We start from the raw sequence: 13,931 nt of genomic DNA, 5'->3' as shown, positions 1-13,931 counted from the left end.
ACTTGTTCAAAGTCATAAGACTGTTTAGTTTTAATTATGGGATCAAAACTGGAATCCAGGTCTCCTGTCAAGTGCTCCAAACAAGTGGTCTTTTTGCTAATTGCATTGACAGCCTAGTTTTGATGTCCAGTGTTTAAATAAAATTTTAAATAAAAAAAGGTTTCTCCTGCTATGCAAAACTAGAACGCTCTTCTGAAACCTTTCGTAAGCTGAAATGTCATAAGGCGGAGAAGCAATTACCATTAATTATGAGGAAAAATTTTGATCATTCCCAGACCCAAAAAATAACCTCTCCTAGGGTTTCCTGATAACCTTAGGATACACCTTGCTAACACATGCGCAAAATAAATGTAGATAAAGCACAGATGCTCACAGACACTGTTCAAGCTGTGGCAGCTTGATGCTGAGATGCTGAATGTTGTTCCCAGGGAAGGAGCTGGTGAGGCTGCTCTCGCTGCCCTGCTTGTGGTGTGCCACTGCCTCTATAAGGGCCCAACAAATGCTTAACACTGTTTTCACCTTTTTTCATAAAAACAAAAGTTTGCTCTGGATTTCTTTCAGTTCGCAAAAACTGGTACTGATGTAGGTCTTTTGTAAAAGTGAGGTGGCATAACATGAACTTCAAAAAGTGGGATATACCTGTATTTGTATCTGTACATGGTTTTGTGGCTCGGAGAATTCAGTGGCCAGGAAACTAGTATTTTTAGTAGTAGTGTTTCTTTCTAGAAATGAGAAACATGAGGCTTAGAAAGATTGACCTACTCAGTGTTGTATAGTTTGCAAGTGAGAGCTGCGACTAGAACTTGGCCCTTTTTTGGTCCAGCGTTTCCCTGATAAACCAAGTTGTTGGTAGCTGGTGTCCTTAATAGACGTCAGTAAGTATTTGTTGAATAGAACTTAGTTTTTCTTGAGTTCTTCAGCCCTGTTGCTTAGTAAGGGTAAACTTCAGGTTTTAGAGTATCAAACTTGTCTCCCAGGTCCATACTAACCCAGTTTGTTGAATGCATCACTTGAATCATATTCCTTTTTGGAATCTAAAGCAATAGGTCTAGAAAAGGCAACCGACCCTGTTTCTCACAGGAATCAAGGGAAGAATTTGGACTGAGATTATATATCAGCAGTAGGACCAAGGCAGAAGGAAGGCTGCATTAGGAGAAGCTGGACTAGAACTGGCCTTTGGCAGGAGCAGGGAATAATCTGGTTGGACTGTAGCATTGGATTGAGATGCATAATTATTGAGATGTTAATTCTGTTTCTAGGCCCAGTCTGGGCACTCGATGGTGTTTCCTAGGCTAGAACAGTAGCGTAAGAATGAGAGCCCACCAGAGGGGAGAGCCCAGCAAAGATCCAGGAAATACAAATGGTTGTCAATTTATTAATCTAAAAAGTGGACCAATTGTTGAATCCCTTGTTGACAGTCTCTTATTTGTTCAGCAGAGGCCTTTGAAATTGATATAATGTACGATTCTAATCCTCTAGTCCAGATGTGTTAACTATGGAGCAGCTCAGCTTAAATTGGCTCTTTACATCAATCCAAGAAACGATACTGCAACTAGGCAGAAATGAGAGCAAAGAGTTGAGTGTAGAGCTGTGGTTCTCAAATTTTAGGGAGAATCAGAATTGCCTAGAGGGTTAAAGACATAACTGGAAGAAACACTCCCAGAGTTTCTGCTTTAGCTGCTCTGGGTTGAAGCCCAAAATTTTGCACTCGTTAACACATCTCTAAATTGATGCTGATGCTGCTGGTCTTAGGATCATGCTTTGAGAACCACTGATAGGAAAAGTTGATGAAGTGGGTATAATTAAGGCCTTCACAGAGAAGGAAAAAGGGAATTAATCCACCATAGTCAAGACACTGTGCAAGGTGATTTGCAATCATTACTTAATTTAACCCTTGAAACCCTTCTGCAGAGTAATCCTTAATCCCTGTTTCCTCCCAGGATAAACATGTTGTTAAATAAGATATAAAAAACTTACTGGAATAATTCTCATTTCAAGGACAGCTTTCACTTATAACTCAAAGAATAATGTTGCATATGCTGTTATGAATGTGATTTTATTTAATGCAGAGGATGATGTGTTAAATTCCATTGTTGACTTTATTTATTCGTTACTCTTGTAGATTTATAAGAGATATAAAATGTAGATCGGTTTCACAGTAATAATTACACAATAGATGGAATTAAATGTTGAGACATTATCGTTTCTCATACAGAACATAAAGTGAATGGGAACTTTATTTAACATTAGCTATCTTTCAAATCACAGGAAAAGGTAGGCCTCAGTTAATTTTGTCAAGGTGGTTTTTTTTTTTTAATGTTGCCAGTTGGTTATTGACTTACCCTGTTTTAGAAACAAATAGAGGGATGGTGAATTTCAGGAAAGTTACTACCAAGAAATGACCAAATTCTTGAAATTGCAACCCTAAGACTTATTCCTTTAAAATGTTCTTTGTTAATGTCATTTTTGAAAGGTCAACTTGTTTTTAATGGCACTCAGTAAAGTTACTTTGTGTTGTTGTTTGACAGATTCACACAGAATTACTTAAAAAAAAAAAAAAAAAAAGCAGTGATCCAAGCATTGAAATTGAAGGCATTCTGGGAAAACCTGGCATTTATTGTGAAAATCGTCTTTGATCTTGAAATTAAAAGTAAAGCTGGAAAGGAATTTACAAACGAGGAAAAAGAAAAGTTTGCCATCGGACTCACAGGATCTGGGCTTGGAAATGCCTCAGGTAAATTACAACAGAGTAGGTACGAAGTTTTATATTTTCCCACTGCAGAAAAGTCCATACCATTGATTCTGTAAGTTCTCTGAATCTTAACACAACTTGATAAACACTCTCTTTAAGACATTTTACTTACCACCTCAGCTAGTTTTGAATACATGTCCTTCCTTCCATTGCTTCTGTTTCCTCCTTTGCTACCACTTTGAAATGTAATGAGCTTGACATGGGAAACATGGTGAATGAAGAGCTGGTTAGAAGGGGGACAGGTCTGCTGGCTTTATGGAGGCTAACCCAACTCCCCTGAAAATATCAGTCTGCCACAAAAAGCCCACTTCCGTCTCGGTGTCTACTTCCTGATTCCCGTTTGTTCCTTTGCATGTATGCCTACTGAATTGAAAAGTAGTTAAGAGGAAATGGTGAGATATTTCAACCTTTCTCTCTTTCATACACACACTTATGTTCCCATATGTGTGTGTGTGTGTGTGTGTGTGTGTGTGTGTGTGTGTATACCTCCCAGAAAACATTTCTGAATGATTATATCTATTTATATTATGGTAACTACTTAGAATTGATTAGCTCTGGTTTGGGGCGATTTCTGAAAAAACTAATTGAAGCCCCCCTTTTTTTTTAATGTTTATTTATTTGTGAGAGAGAGACAGAGTGTGAGTGGGGGCAGGGCAGAGAGAGACAGAGACACAGAATCTGAAACAGGCTCCAGGCTCTGAGCTGTCAGCACAGAGCCCGACGTGGGGCTCAAACTCACAAACCGTGAGATCATGACTTGAGCCGAAGTTGGAAGCATAACCGACTGAGCCACCCAGGTGCCCTGCCCCATGAAGCCCTTTTAATCCCCATTGCACATCCATACTTCTTCCTGTCCCCCTCCAGTGGTTAGTTCTTACCCCCTTACCTCTTTCTGTTCAGTGCTGAGGAGAAGCCTAGAAATAATGAGAGGGCAGGGACTCTTAGGTGGCTTTATGTGGGGCCAGGCAGAATTACACCTTGAACACAGAAAATAAGCAACTTGGTGGGACTGTCCAGAGGCTCAGAGGCAGGCAGCAGAGGCAAAGAAAGGGGATTTGCTCGTTGATATTAAAACCAGGGGCCTGTCTCCACCCCAATGTCTGTGCCAAGTAGACTACCTGTACTTGTTTAGAGTTCTTTCCCATTCAAAGTTTCATTTGCTCTTTACTGAATACTTGAATTTAGAGCTATAAAACACTTACTTTGAGCATGTGGCCTGGTAGGGTTGGGAAAAATCAGAGAAAGAAAAGAATGGGTTGGGAAGTGCCAATGAAGAAAAAACATGATAGGAGAGTGTGTAAAAAGGCCAGTCCGTGGTAGGTAGAAGCAATATGAATAGAGAAATACAAGCAAATTGGCTAATATAATTTTTTTAAGTTTCAGCAAAAACTTGCAGAAGGACAAAAAAGAGAATTTTTATTCTTTCCCATCTTCTTCCTTCATGCAAGTTAGATTTCAAAGTTTGGCCATTCACTTGTTTGGCCACTTTGGAGTGTGAGTCCTCACTTCACTCTGGAGTGATTTATATAGATGTTGAAATGGAAAAGGGGGATGGAGAAAAGAAGCATCAACTCTGGGTGCCAAGTTTTTTCCCGCTAATTTTATTACAGAATGAATGGTACCCTTTTCTGGAATCAGGATTTTTTTTGGCAGGAGGGGGTGGGGTATCAGGATAAAGGTTACTGAGCTCATGCCCAAGTGTCTGGTCTCACCAGTAGGATTTTTGGATATTTGGCTGTTCCTATCTTCATCACGTTCCTGGATGCACTTGTTGCACTACAGATGCCAGAATTCTCTACTCTTCTCTCTAACTCGGGGAGTTAGAAGAGGGAGTGTTGTTAGAGATAGATTTGAAGAAATGTCATATAGCTGAATAAAAGTACTCATTAAGTAGTGTAGGCTGATTCTAGTGGCTAAATAAACTTCAGTTTTTAGAAGTTAGATATTATTAACAGTTGCCACTATTTCTTTTTCTGTTTTTAATGCATCTTCATTATTTTCCTAGTTTAAGGTCACAATTTAATGCTAATTAAATCTCTTAAATGCACTAAAAAGGAGAAAATATACAAAATTCTGAAAATAATAAGTTAGTAGGCACGGGAATGGGGTGTATGTGTAATAAATTGGCCTTGGAGTAGTCTTTAACTTTTCTAAAATTAAAATCACTCTGTTGTAGCCTAGTGTAAGCGGAATGGATCCGCCTTTTGGGGATGCCTTTCGAAGCCACACCTTTTCAGAACAGACTCTGATGAGCACAGATCTCTTAGCAAACAGTTCAGATCCAGATTTCATGTATGAACTGGTAAGTAACACTTTCTTGGATTCTGCTTTAATTGATTTGGGGTAAAAATGTTGTGGTATCTTTTTTTTTTTCATTTATAAATGCCTGAAAAGGAAAAGGATGTCAAGTTTGATTCTCGTGACTGTCAGTCTAGTAATTTTAGACGGCTAAAATTGAAAAGAGTAAAAGGAAGGCAGGTGGGTGAGGGGATGGGTGAAATAGGTGAAGGGGATTACCATGAGGAGCACTGGGTAGTGTATCGAATTGTTGGATCACTGTATTGTATACCTAAAACTAAAATAACACTGTATGTTAATTATACTAGAATTTAAAAATATGCATTATAATTATAAAAAAATAATTCTGTACATACACACATGCACACACATAAAAGAAAATAGAGGAGAATTTACCTTTAGATAAGTCCAGCTTTTGTTGATGAGGATGGGAAGCTTTTTTGATATGCCTAACTGCTAACGGGCTCTTCAGCTGGGATGTTTAGGAATGATAACGTTGAGCAAAGCATCTGATGCAAAGAATGTGAGGTAAAAAAAGCAATTCCAAACAGTATACTTATTACTTATTCTCGAGGTAAATAGACACCTAAGAGTACTAAAATAATTTTTTTTAAATTTTAATTACATACCATTTAAGCAACATGGAAGTGTATAAAAACTGAAAAACTAAAACTAAGGACACAAACCGGCTAATTTACTACAAATCATTGAATTGTACACTTGATATATGTGAATTTTGTGGTCTGTAAGCTGTATTTCATTAAAGCCATAAAAACACACAGAGACACACATATAAAAGCAAAAACAAAACAAGAAAAGCCCCAAGTGGAAAAATCAAAACAGAACAAAAGCACGCCGAAAAAGTGAAAATTTCCTTGTTTCCTTCCTGAACCTCCACCCTCCAAACTTTCCTCCCAAAGATAGGTACTCCTAACAGAGTTTTTCTGCTTATATATAAACATATGAGTATTTTAAGTTGGGTGACATATTCGTAGATACGGTATTCTGTAACTTAATCCTTTGAACATAAAGACTCATGGTGAGCAGCCTTTTGTGTTAGTACATTAGACCTTAACTGCATTCTTTTTAATGACTGCATAGTCTCACTGACCTATTTTAAAAATCCTATGTCTGTTCATGAGGAGTATCATACTTGTGAGAAGTAATATAGTCCCCATGCCCAGGTGTTGTTGTTGACAAGGTCTTACTGAAAATCGTATCTTTCTGTGGCTGAGTTTCAACTCTTCTTTGGTTTGCTCTTTGTCTCAATATTAAGTTCTCATTTAAGAAGACAGATCCTTCTGTGATGAAGGTAAGGTCTTCATTATTTGCTTTGTAATTGAAGCTCGTTTCTAAGGAGTTCCTCAAATCCTAAGTCAAAGATCAGGAAATGTAAAGCTTTTTCAGGAAGAGTGTTTATAGTAAAGTTCAAGAGCCCTTGATATTTAGACCATACCTAAGCCTCCCAAGGGGCATATTTTCCCTTTTTTTTCCTTGCGCCGGGAAATGATATTGTATGGAATGGTAAAGTGACCTGTAAATAGCCTTTATCTTAAAATAGGACAGACCAGAGGTCAAGTACTGATTTATCAATTTGATATATGGATGTGAGGATGGAGGTGAATGTTTCTTTCCTAAAATGTGGTGTGTGATTTTTTGTTTTCACTTTTCTCAGGATAGAGAGATGAACTATCAACAGAATCCTAGAGACAACTTCCTTTCTTTGGAGGACTGCAAAGACATTGAAAATCTGGAGTCTTTCACAGATGTCCTGGATAATGAGGGTGCTTTAACCTCAAACTGGGAACAGTGGGATACATACTGTGAAGACTTAACAAAGTATACCAAACTAACCAGCTGTGACATCTGGGGAACAAAAGAAGTGGATTACTTGGGTCTTGATGACTTTTCTAGTCCTTACCAAGATGAAGAGGTCATAAGTAAAACTCCAACTTTGGCCCAGCTTAATAGCGAGGACTCTCAGTCTGTTTCCGATTCCCTTTATTACCCTGATTCACTTTTCAGTGTCAAACAAGCTCCTTTGCCCTCTTCATTCCCTAGTAAAAAGATCTCAAGCAGAGCAGCTGCCCCTGTGTGTTCTTCTAAGACTCTTCAGGCTGAGGTCCCTTTGTCAGACTGTGTCCAAAAAGCAAGTAAACCCACTTCAAGCACACAGATCATGGTGAAGACCAACATGTATCATAATGAAAAGGTGAACTTTCATGTTGAATGTAAAGACTATGTAAAAAAGGCCAAGGTAAAGATCAACCCAGTGCAGCAGAGCCGGCCCTTGTTGAGCCAGATTCACGCAGATGCGGCAAAGGAGAACACCTGCTACTGTGGTGCAGTAGCAAAAAGACCAGAGAAAAAAGGGCTGGAGCCTCTTCAGGGTCACGCCACTCCAGCTTTGCCTTTTAAAGAAACCCAGGAACTATTACTCAGTCCCCTGTCCCAGGAGGGTCCTGGGTCAATTGTAGCAGGAGAGAGTAGCAGCCTTTCTGCCAGCACATTGGTCTCAGATTCATCCCAGAAAAAAGAAGAGCACAATTATTCCCTTTTTGTCTCTGACAACTTGGGTGAACAGCCAACCAAATGCAGTCCTGAAGAAGATGAAGAAGACGAGGAAGATGCTGACGATGAGGACCATGATGAAGGATTTGGGAGTGAGCATGAACTTTCTGAAAATGAGGAGGAGGAAGAGGAGGAAGAGGATTATGAAGATGACAAAGATGATGATATTAGTGACACTTTCTCTGAGCCAGGTATGGTAATGCTTGGAGGCTTACCAGAATGACCTTTCTGCTATCTTGAGATACGGGTATTTTCTTTGTCTTAGTTTGGGGATCAAATGACTTACTATCTTGGATCAGATACGGAATTGCTTTTTTCTATTCAAGCAGTTCTGAAATAATCACTGCTGCTCTTACAGGCTATTCTTCAGGAGCTTCTTCTTAATTTATCTTCTGTTAAGGGACCTACTTTGTTACTCTCTTCAGCAGCTGTGCAAAGATACCAAGAATAGATTGACTTAAAAATATTCCTATTTATACACATGTACTTCTGTTACAGTCGAGGCAAGTTAGGAGGGCCCACAATGGTAAACCAAGTGACGATGGTTTGTGTTACTTATGCTTGTAACCAGCAAGGCCTCCTTAGTCAATAATGTAAAAAAGAGCTTTTTCTTTGTGTCTGCCCCATCTTTCATTCACAGTGTTTTTCCATTTAAGAAAAATACATGCTGTGATTTAATGCGTATGCAGGCTACTCTGCTTTATTGATGTACAGCACATATAAATAAACGGGAGAAAGAAAAGAAACCTGTGGGAACTGGTTCCCTTCATTCAGCATTTACATGCTCGGGCTGTTGCCACTGTTGGCTTGTATAGTATTTATGAAAATGGTATTGCCAAGTGGCACACAGTTTAAACTGTACAAAGAAGTGAAGATCTTCAAATTTAAGCAAAAGTTATTTTCCTCAAAAATAATGTTGATACTAGTACATAAAAAAACGAAGTTAGTTTTTAAACTTTATCAGTTGTCAGAGAGAGCCCTTTTGTTATGACTGCTGGAATTTCTAGCAGTATAAACATTAATATTTAATTTTCAAAAAGGCTTTTAAGCCACGATAGCTGTATGGTAGCCCTTGAAGCACTATTATTGCCGAAAGACTTTCCTTTAATGAAATCTTTCTATCGTAACAAATGCTTAGATGTGTGTGTTTGATACAACCCAGTTGTATGACTTGGGTGGAGTTTCAAGTAAGGAAAGGGTCCTTTAAATTTAACGTGGAGGAAAAGGGCTTGTGCCTTTTTTTTGGTTTGCTTTAGAACTCTGTGTCGTCTAGATAGAACACTTGTTTTTCTACTTAGCTGGAAAACTTTCCTGTCAACAAGTTAATGAAATCTGCTTTGAGGGTCACCTAGCTGGCCAGTTGGTACAGCCTGTGACTCTTGATCTCGGGGTTGTGAGTTTGAGCCCCAGGTTGGGTGTAGAGATTACTTAAAAAAAATGTTTTTAATCTTTTTTAAAAAAAAATCTTGCTCTGAGATGTTTCAGGGAAAGTTGTCTTTGTAGCTAGTGGTAAGTTATATAGCTCCCTCCCATGGGAAGACCAGAGTGCTGTTTATGAGTGGTCATCAAGGTCTATAGATCAGGCCTATTGCTTTGAGTTCCATACTTAGGATCAGGGTAGGAGGGTAGGTGAAGAGTGAGATAAAGAGATGAGTAATAACTAAGGGAAATGGAAAGTGTGGGGAAGGAGAGGCCTTTGCCAGTGGGTACTTAAAGGAAAATACAAATCAGAGGGAGTCAGTCAATCCCACCATCACCAAGGACTGTACTGTCTGTCTCACTTCTGGTTGTAGTTTTGCTTTTCTTTGGCTTTCAAGTCTACTTGAAATTCACCCTTTATCTTTTAATGTGGTTTTACCTGGATAAATGTGTTGAGAGATGAGTAGGTCCGCGAAGAGAGATCACTTGATGAGTTGACCCTCGTTTCCATTTTCTCAGCCTTTTGACTCTCGTAGGGAGAGGGGACCAGTGTTATAATTGGTGTTGCCCTCATGCCACATTCTCTTGCCCTGTCTCCTGTAGAATTATCCTGATTTGTGAGCTTGCTGGTGTTAACCAACACTACTTTGAAACAGAAATGCTTTGGCTGGCACTCAGCAGGGTAAAACTGTCCTCTTGGCTCTGTTTAACAATGCTAAATGTTTGGATGGCATTTAATTCACTCATTTCCAGTTGACTTGAAGTAAAGCCTCTTTGGTTAGTATTACTTGGACAGTTCTCACAAATGGTAATGAATGACATGATTTAACCACATAACCAACACAATTTTGTGGTACTATTTGGGCTTTATTCACATTTGCTAGTGAAAATTTCCCTTTTTCTTGGAAGAAAGAGCTAAACAAGTGACTTCAGGAATGCAAAAGTGAGTTACTGGTAAGAAGCAGGAAGACATTCTTTGAAGCAGAAAAGTGGGGATAGTTGTAGTTTCTTCAGAGTGCTAGTTTTAGAGTGGGTCGATTGGTTTAATTTGCAGCAGACAGTTACAAAGGCCCTTTTGTGATGACTAGCTCACTTGATGCTGTTTCTTGGCAGTTGGCTACAACAGTGCCTGAGCCTACAAAGCTCCAGGAAAGGTGTAAAATGGAGTTCCAGTCCCTACTTTGGCCTTGCTCCCAAGTTTTAATAGAGCCTATTCTGTGGACAGGCTGTGACTGTTCGGGGTCATTGGGATTACATGGTTGTAATAATAAGAATTGGGCCCCCAGAAAGAAAGTTTATTTTGTAATCCCTCCTAAACATTTTCACGATTGACTTTACTGGTAGTCTGCACTAACCAACGATGTGTGATTAGAATTTTACAGAATAAACATGGCCTTTTGGATTTCCATCTGATAATCATGTCAGGAAGGAGTGAGTCAGATCAGTATGGTGATCCAGCAAATGAAAAGAAAAGGGAAAAGGCTTCATGGAAGTGTTGCATTAAACAAACACTTGATTTGTTAAAAGAAAAATATTTCTGAGTGCCTACTTTTGTGTCAGGCACCGTGTGTATTAGGTATTGGCTATCTAGAGATGAACAAGGGAGACATGATTCTTATCTTCATGGAATTTAGAGTTGAGTGGGGTTGTTTACTGTCACGATTTCTCAGTCTTTTAATCCGCTTGTGTGTAGTGTGACTTGGCAAGAGAGAGATGCAGGATGAGGGTTTCTTAAAACTTATTTGACCACAGAACTCACTTGGGGATGAAGGCCTATCTTATGGTAATAGTGTTTCTGAGAACATACTTTGAGAAATATTTAATTACCTTAAATGCTAGACCTATGATCTGGGAATATAATTTTTCTGCATTCGACTTGCTCATGGTGGTCTCTGTATTGCAAAGTGGCCATCTTTAAGAAATCCATTGTGTATGTATGACTGTGTGTATGTATGACTCTGTGTGTGTGTGTGTGTGTGTGTGTGTGTGTGTGTGTGTGTGTTATGGTGAATTTGTGGTGTATGTTACTAGAAAATGTTAATACATTAGGTCAATACGTTATTGATGGCCCTTCAATGTTTTTTTGGAAAAGGCTGACCGTATATAAATAAATAAAACTGGTAACTAATTTGAGTGGACCGAAGAAATGGAAATCTTCATCATTCTTTGAATTTAACACAGGATATATGTGAAGAAAAATCCATTGAGACCGTTTAACTAGACAGATAGGAAAAGAGAGAAGACCAAGAGGAGCTAGACTCCTTGAGTCACGGGACTTGGGTCACCAGTTCCAGGTCTGCCAAGTCACTTAAAGCCTCCATGAGCCTGTTTCTTTGTGTAAATAGGGTTAAAAATGTCTTTTTTTTTTTTTTTACCAGGCTCTTAGAAGTCTCAAATATCTGTAAGTGAAATGTGTAGGTACATTAAATGAGATAGACAGTGTTTTGCCAGAAATCCAGGCCACCTGAAGAGAACTGCTAAGTAGGGGAGAATATCAGATAAATTGCCAGAGGGATGGGTTGCCTGAGGAAGCTGTATAGGAAAAAATTTCTTTTCTACTTTGGGCTAGGGTAGATTTCAATATGGAACACTAGTTCTTTCATTTTTTTATTAAAGTATAGTTGACATCCAATATCCTATTAGTTTCAAGTGTGCATCGTAGTGATTCGTTATTTTTATATATTACAAAAAGATCTCCATAAGTCAAGTCTGTCACCATACAAAGGGTTTTTTTTTTTTACTTATTTTTTTTTAATTTTATTTATTTATTTTTAATGAAAGTATGGTTGATATACAATGTTAGTTTCAGGTGTATAATATAGCGATTCAACATTTATACACATAAAATGATCCCCACAATAAGTCTAGTTATCATCTGTCACATACAGTTATGACAGTATTATTGATTATTCCCTAAGCTGTACTTTATATCCCATGACTTATTATAACTGGAAAAATATACATCATAATCCCCTTCACGTATTTCACCCACCATCCCGTCCCTCTTTGTATCTTGTATACGGTTTGTTTCTTGTATCTGTGAGTCTGTTTCTGTTTTGGCTTGTTTGTTCGTTTGTTTCGGTTTTTTGTGGAACACTAGTTCTTGACATTGGTAGGAAGTTGGGAGTGTTTTTGTTGGTCCACCTGCCTGTGTTGAGGTGTTCCCAGCCATACTAGGTTAATACCTATGGGCTGGTAGTTTGTTCGAGCCAGTAAGCTTTTCTTGGTGAAAACACCATTTCTGGTGGCACAGTATTGCCCTTGCGCCTTTTCCAAAACTAGGTTGATAACTGGAACAAGATAAAATCCTTTAATTTGAAGTGTAACGGTGGCACAAATAAATAGACCAAAGCCATTGCTTTATGTATCTAACACAGTTTTTAAAAATCAGACTTCTAGGAATGATTGTGTGACTCAACTTCTGGATCATGTCTTAAGAAGAACCTGAAGTTCACGGTCACATCCCTTGCCATATTGTTTTAAACTACCACGTGTGCAACTCTCATGCTGTTAATGCTAGCAGTGCTGCAGAAGCTTCTCTTGATTGTTGCCCTGAAATCATTCTGGTCTCCAAATTGATTCTTTTTTAAAAGGTCATGTTTATTGCAGTGTTTATTTTATGTATTGTCACACATAAAATTCAGCCTTCTTTAAGTGTACACTTCTTTGAGTTTTGACAAGCGTATGTACTGGTGGTTGTGTAACCATCAGGATATAGAAGAGTTTGACCACCCCCCCAAATTTCCCTTGTGTTCCTTATAGTCAGCCCCTCCCTCCACCCCCAACACCTGGAAGCCACTTTCTAGTTTTGCCTTTTCTAAAATGTCATATAAATGGACCATATTTCTGATTAATCTTTTATTTATTTATTTTGAGAGCAAGAGAGAGCAATTGGGGCAGGGGCAGAGAGAGAGGGAAAGATCGAATCCCCAATGTGGGGCTCAAACGTAAAAACTGCGAGATCATGACCTGAGCCAAAATCAAGAGTGGGATGCTTAACCAACTGAGCCAGCCATGCACCCCTCTGATTAATTCTTAATCTGAAGGAAACCTGGTAAAATTCTCAAATTCTAACTTTTTTCCAAAATGTGCAAATGTCATCACTTTCTAGTGTCAGTTCCAGAGGAATGATGATTTTAGGAGGGAGAGTGGTCATTTTGCTTGGCCAGAAGTGCCCAAGTTTTCCTGGCCACGTTAGGGTTGTATGTATCTTGTGTGGGGCCCATCTCCACTCCCCTGCATATCTAGAAGTAGTGATGTGGAATACACTGAGATGGACATTTCTCTGAAGGTATTTTAGATTTGTAGGTCATTCTGCGTGAGGTCTGACCAACAGTTCCAGCAGCTCAGTGTTAAGTATGTTCTGAAACTCCCCATTAGTAAGGAAAATAACGTCTTAAAAAGTGAAGTAAATGCAAATTTCTTCCAGTAAAATATTAGACTGTGCATATATGTTTTTATTTGAGAGTCTATGCAAGAATTCTCATTTTTGTACTTTTACAAAAAGGTTAGGGTCAGAGGTAGGAAGAAAACCACTCCTGCCTTACAAAATTGTGTCTAGTAAGAGACCATCATAGAAATGCACACCTGTCTGTCTGGGAATGTTTTGGATGCATAAATTTTAGGAGAAAGACATTAAAAATCACAGTGTCATGTCTTAGTACCATTATCTAATGGTACATTTGACATTCCTGTAGCTATATTTCATCATTCTCTCAGAGCCTATGTGAAGATACAAAAGATGTCATATACTAACTTATAAGAACCAAAGAGAAATAGAAGGCGAGTGAACAGTATAGTTATCTGTGTTTATTAATCTCAATATTTTATGAGTTAGAGATTTCCATATTAAGTTATTTTATATGGTCTATTATCTTTGACACACCAGTCA

At 38.5% G+C, this 13,931-nt stretch overlaps 1 protein-coding gene across 2 annotated transcripts in view; it reads left to right on the top strand.

The window, feature by feature from the left end:
* The window catches only part of CREBRF (CREB3 regulatory factor), a 55,660-nt gene that overhangs the window by 18,018 nt on the left and 23,711 nt on the right, over positions 1 to 13,931 (top strand). For both annotated transcript variants that reach the window (XM_042946439.1, XM_042946449.1), the window contains exons 2-4: positions 2,529 to 2,734; positions 4,929 to 5,054; positions 6,726 to 7,812. In XM_042946439.1, coding sequence (XP_042802373.1) covers positions 2,726 to 2,734; positions 4,929 to 5,054; positions 6,726 to 7,812 — 1,222 coding nt within the window. In that variant the 5' untranslated portion in view covers positions 2,529 to 2,725. The remainder of the gene's footprint in view (positions 1 to 2,528; positions 2,735 to 4,928; positions 5,055 to 6,725; positions 7,813 to 13,931) is intronic.

Source organism: Panthera leo, chromosome A1 (assembly GCF_018350215.1).
Source record: "Panthera leo isolate Ple1 chromosome A1, P.leo_Ple1_pat1.1, whole genome shotgun sequence".
Lineage (NCBI taxonomy): Eukaryota > Metazoa > Chordata > Mammalia > Carnivora > Felidae > Panthera > Panthera leo.
This window is presented reverse-complemented; position numbering and strand designations above follow the sequence as displayed.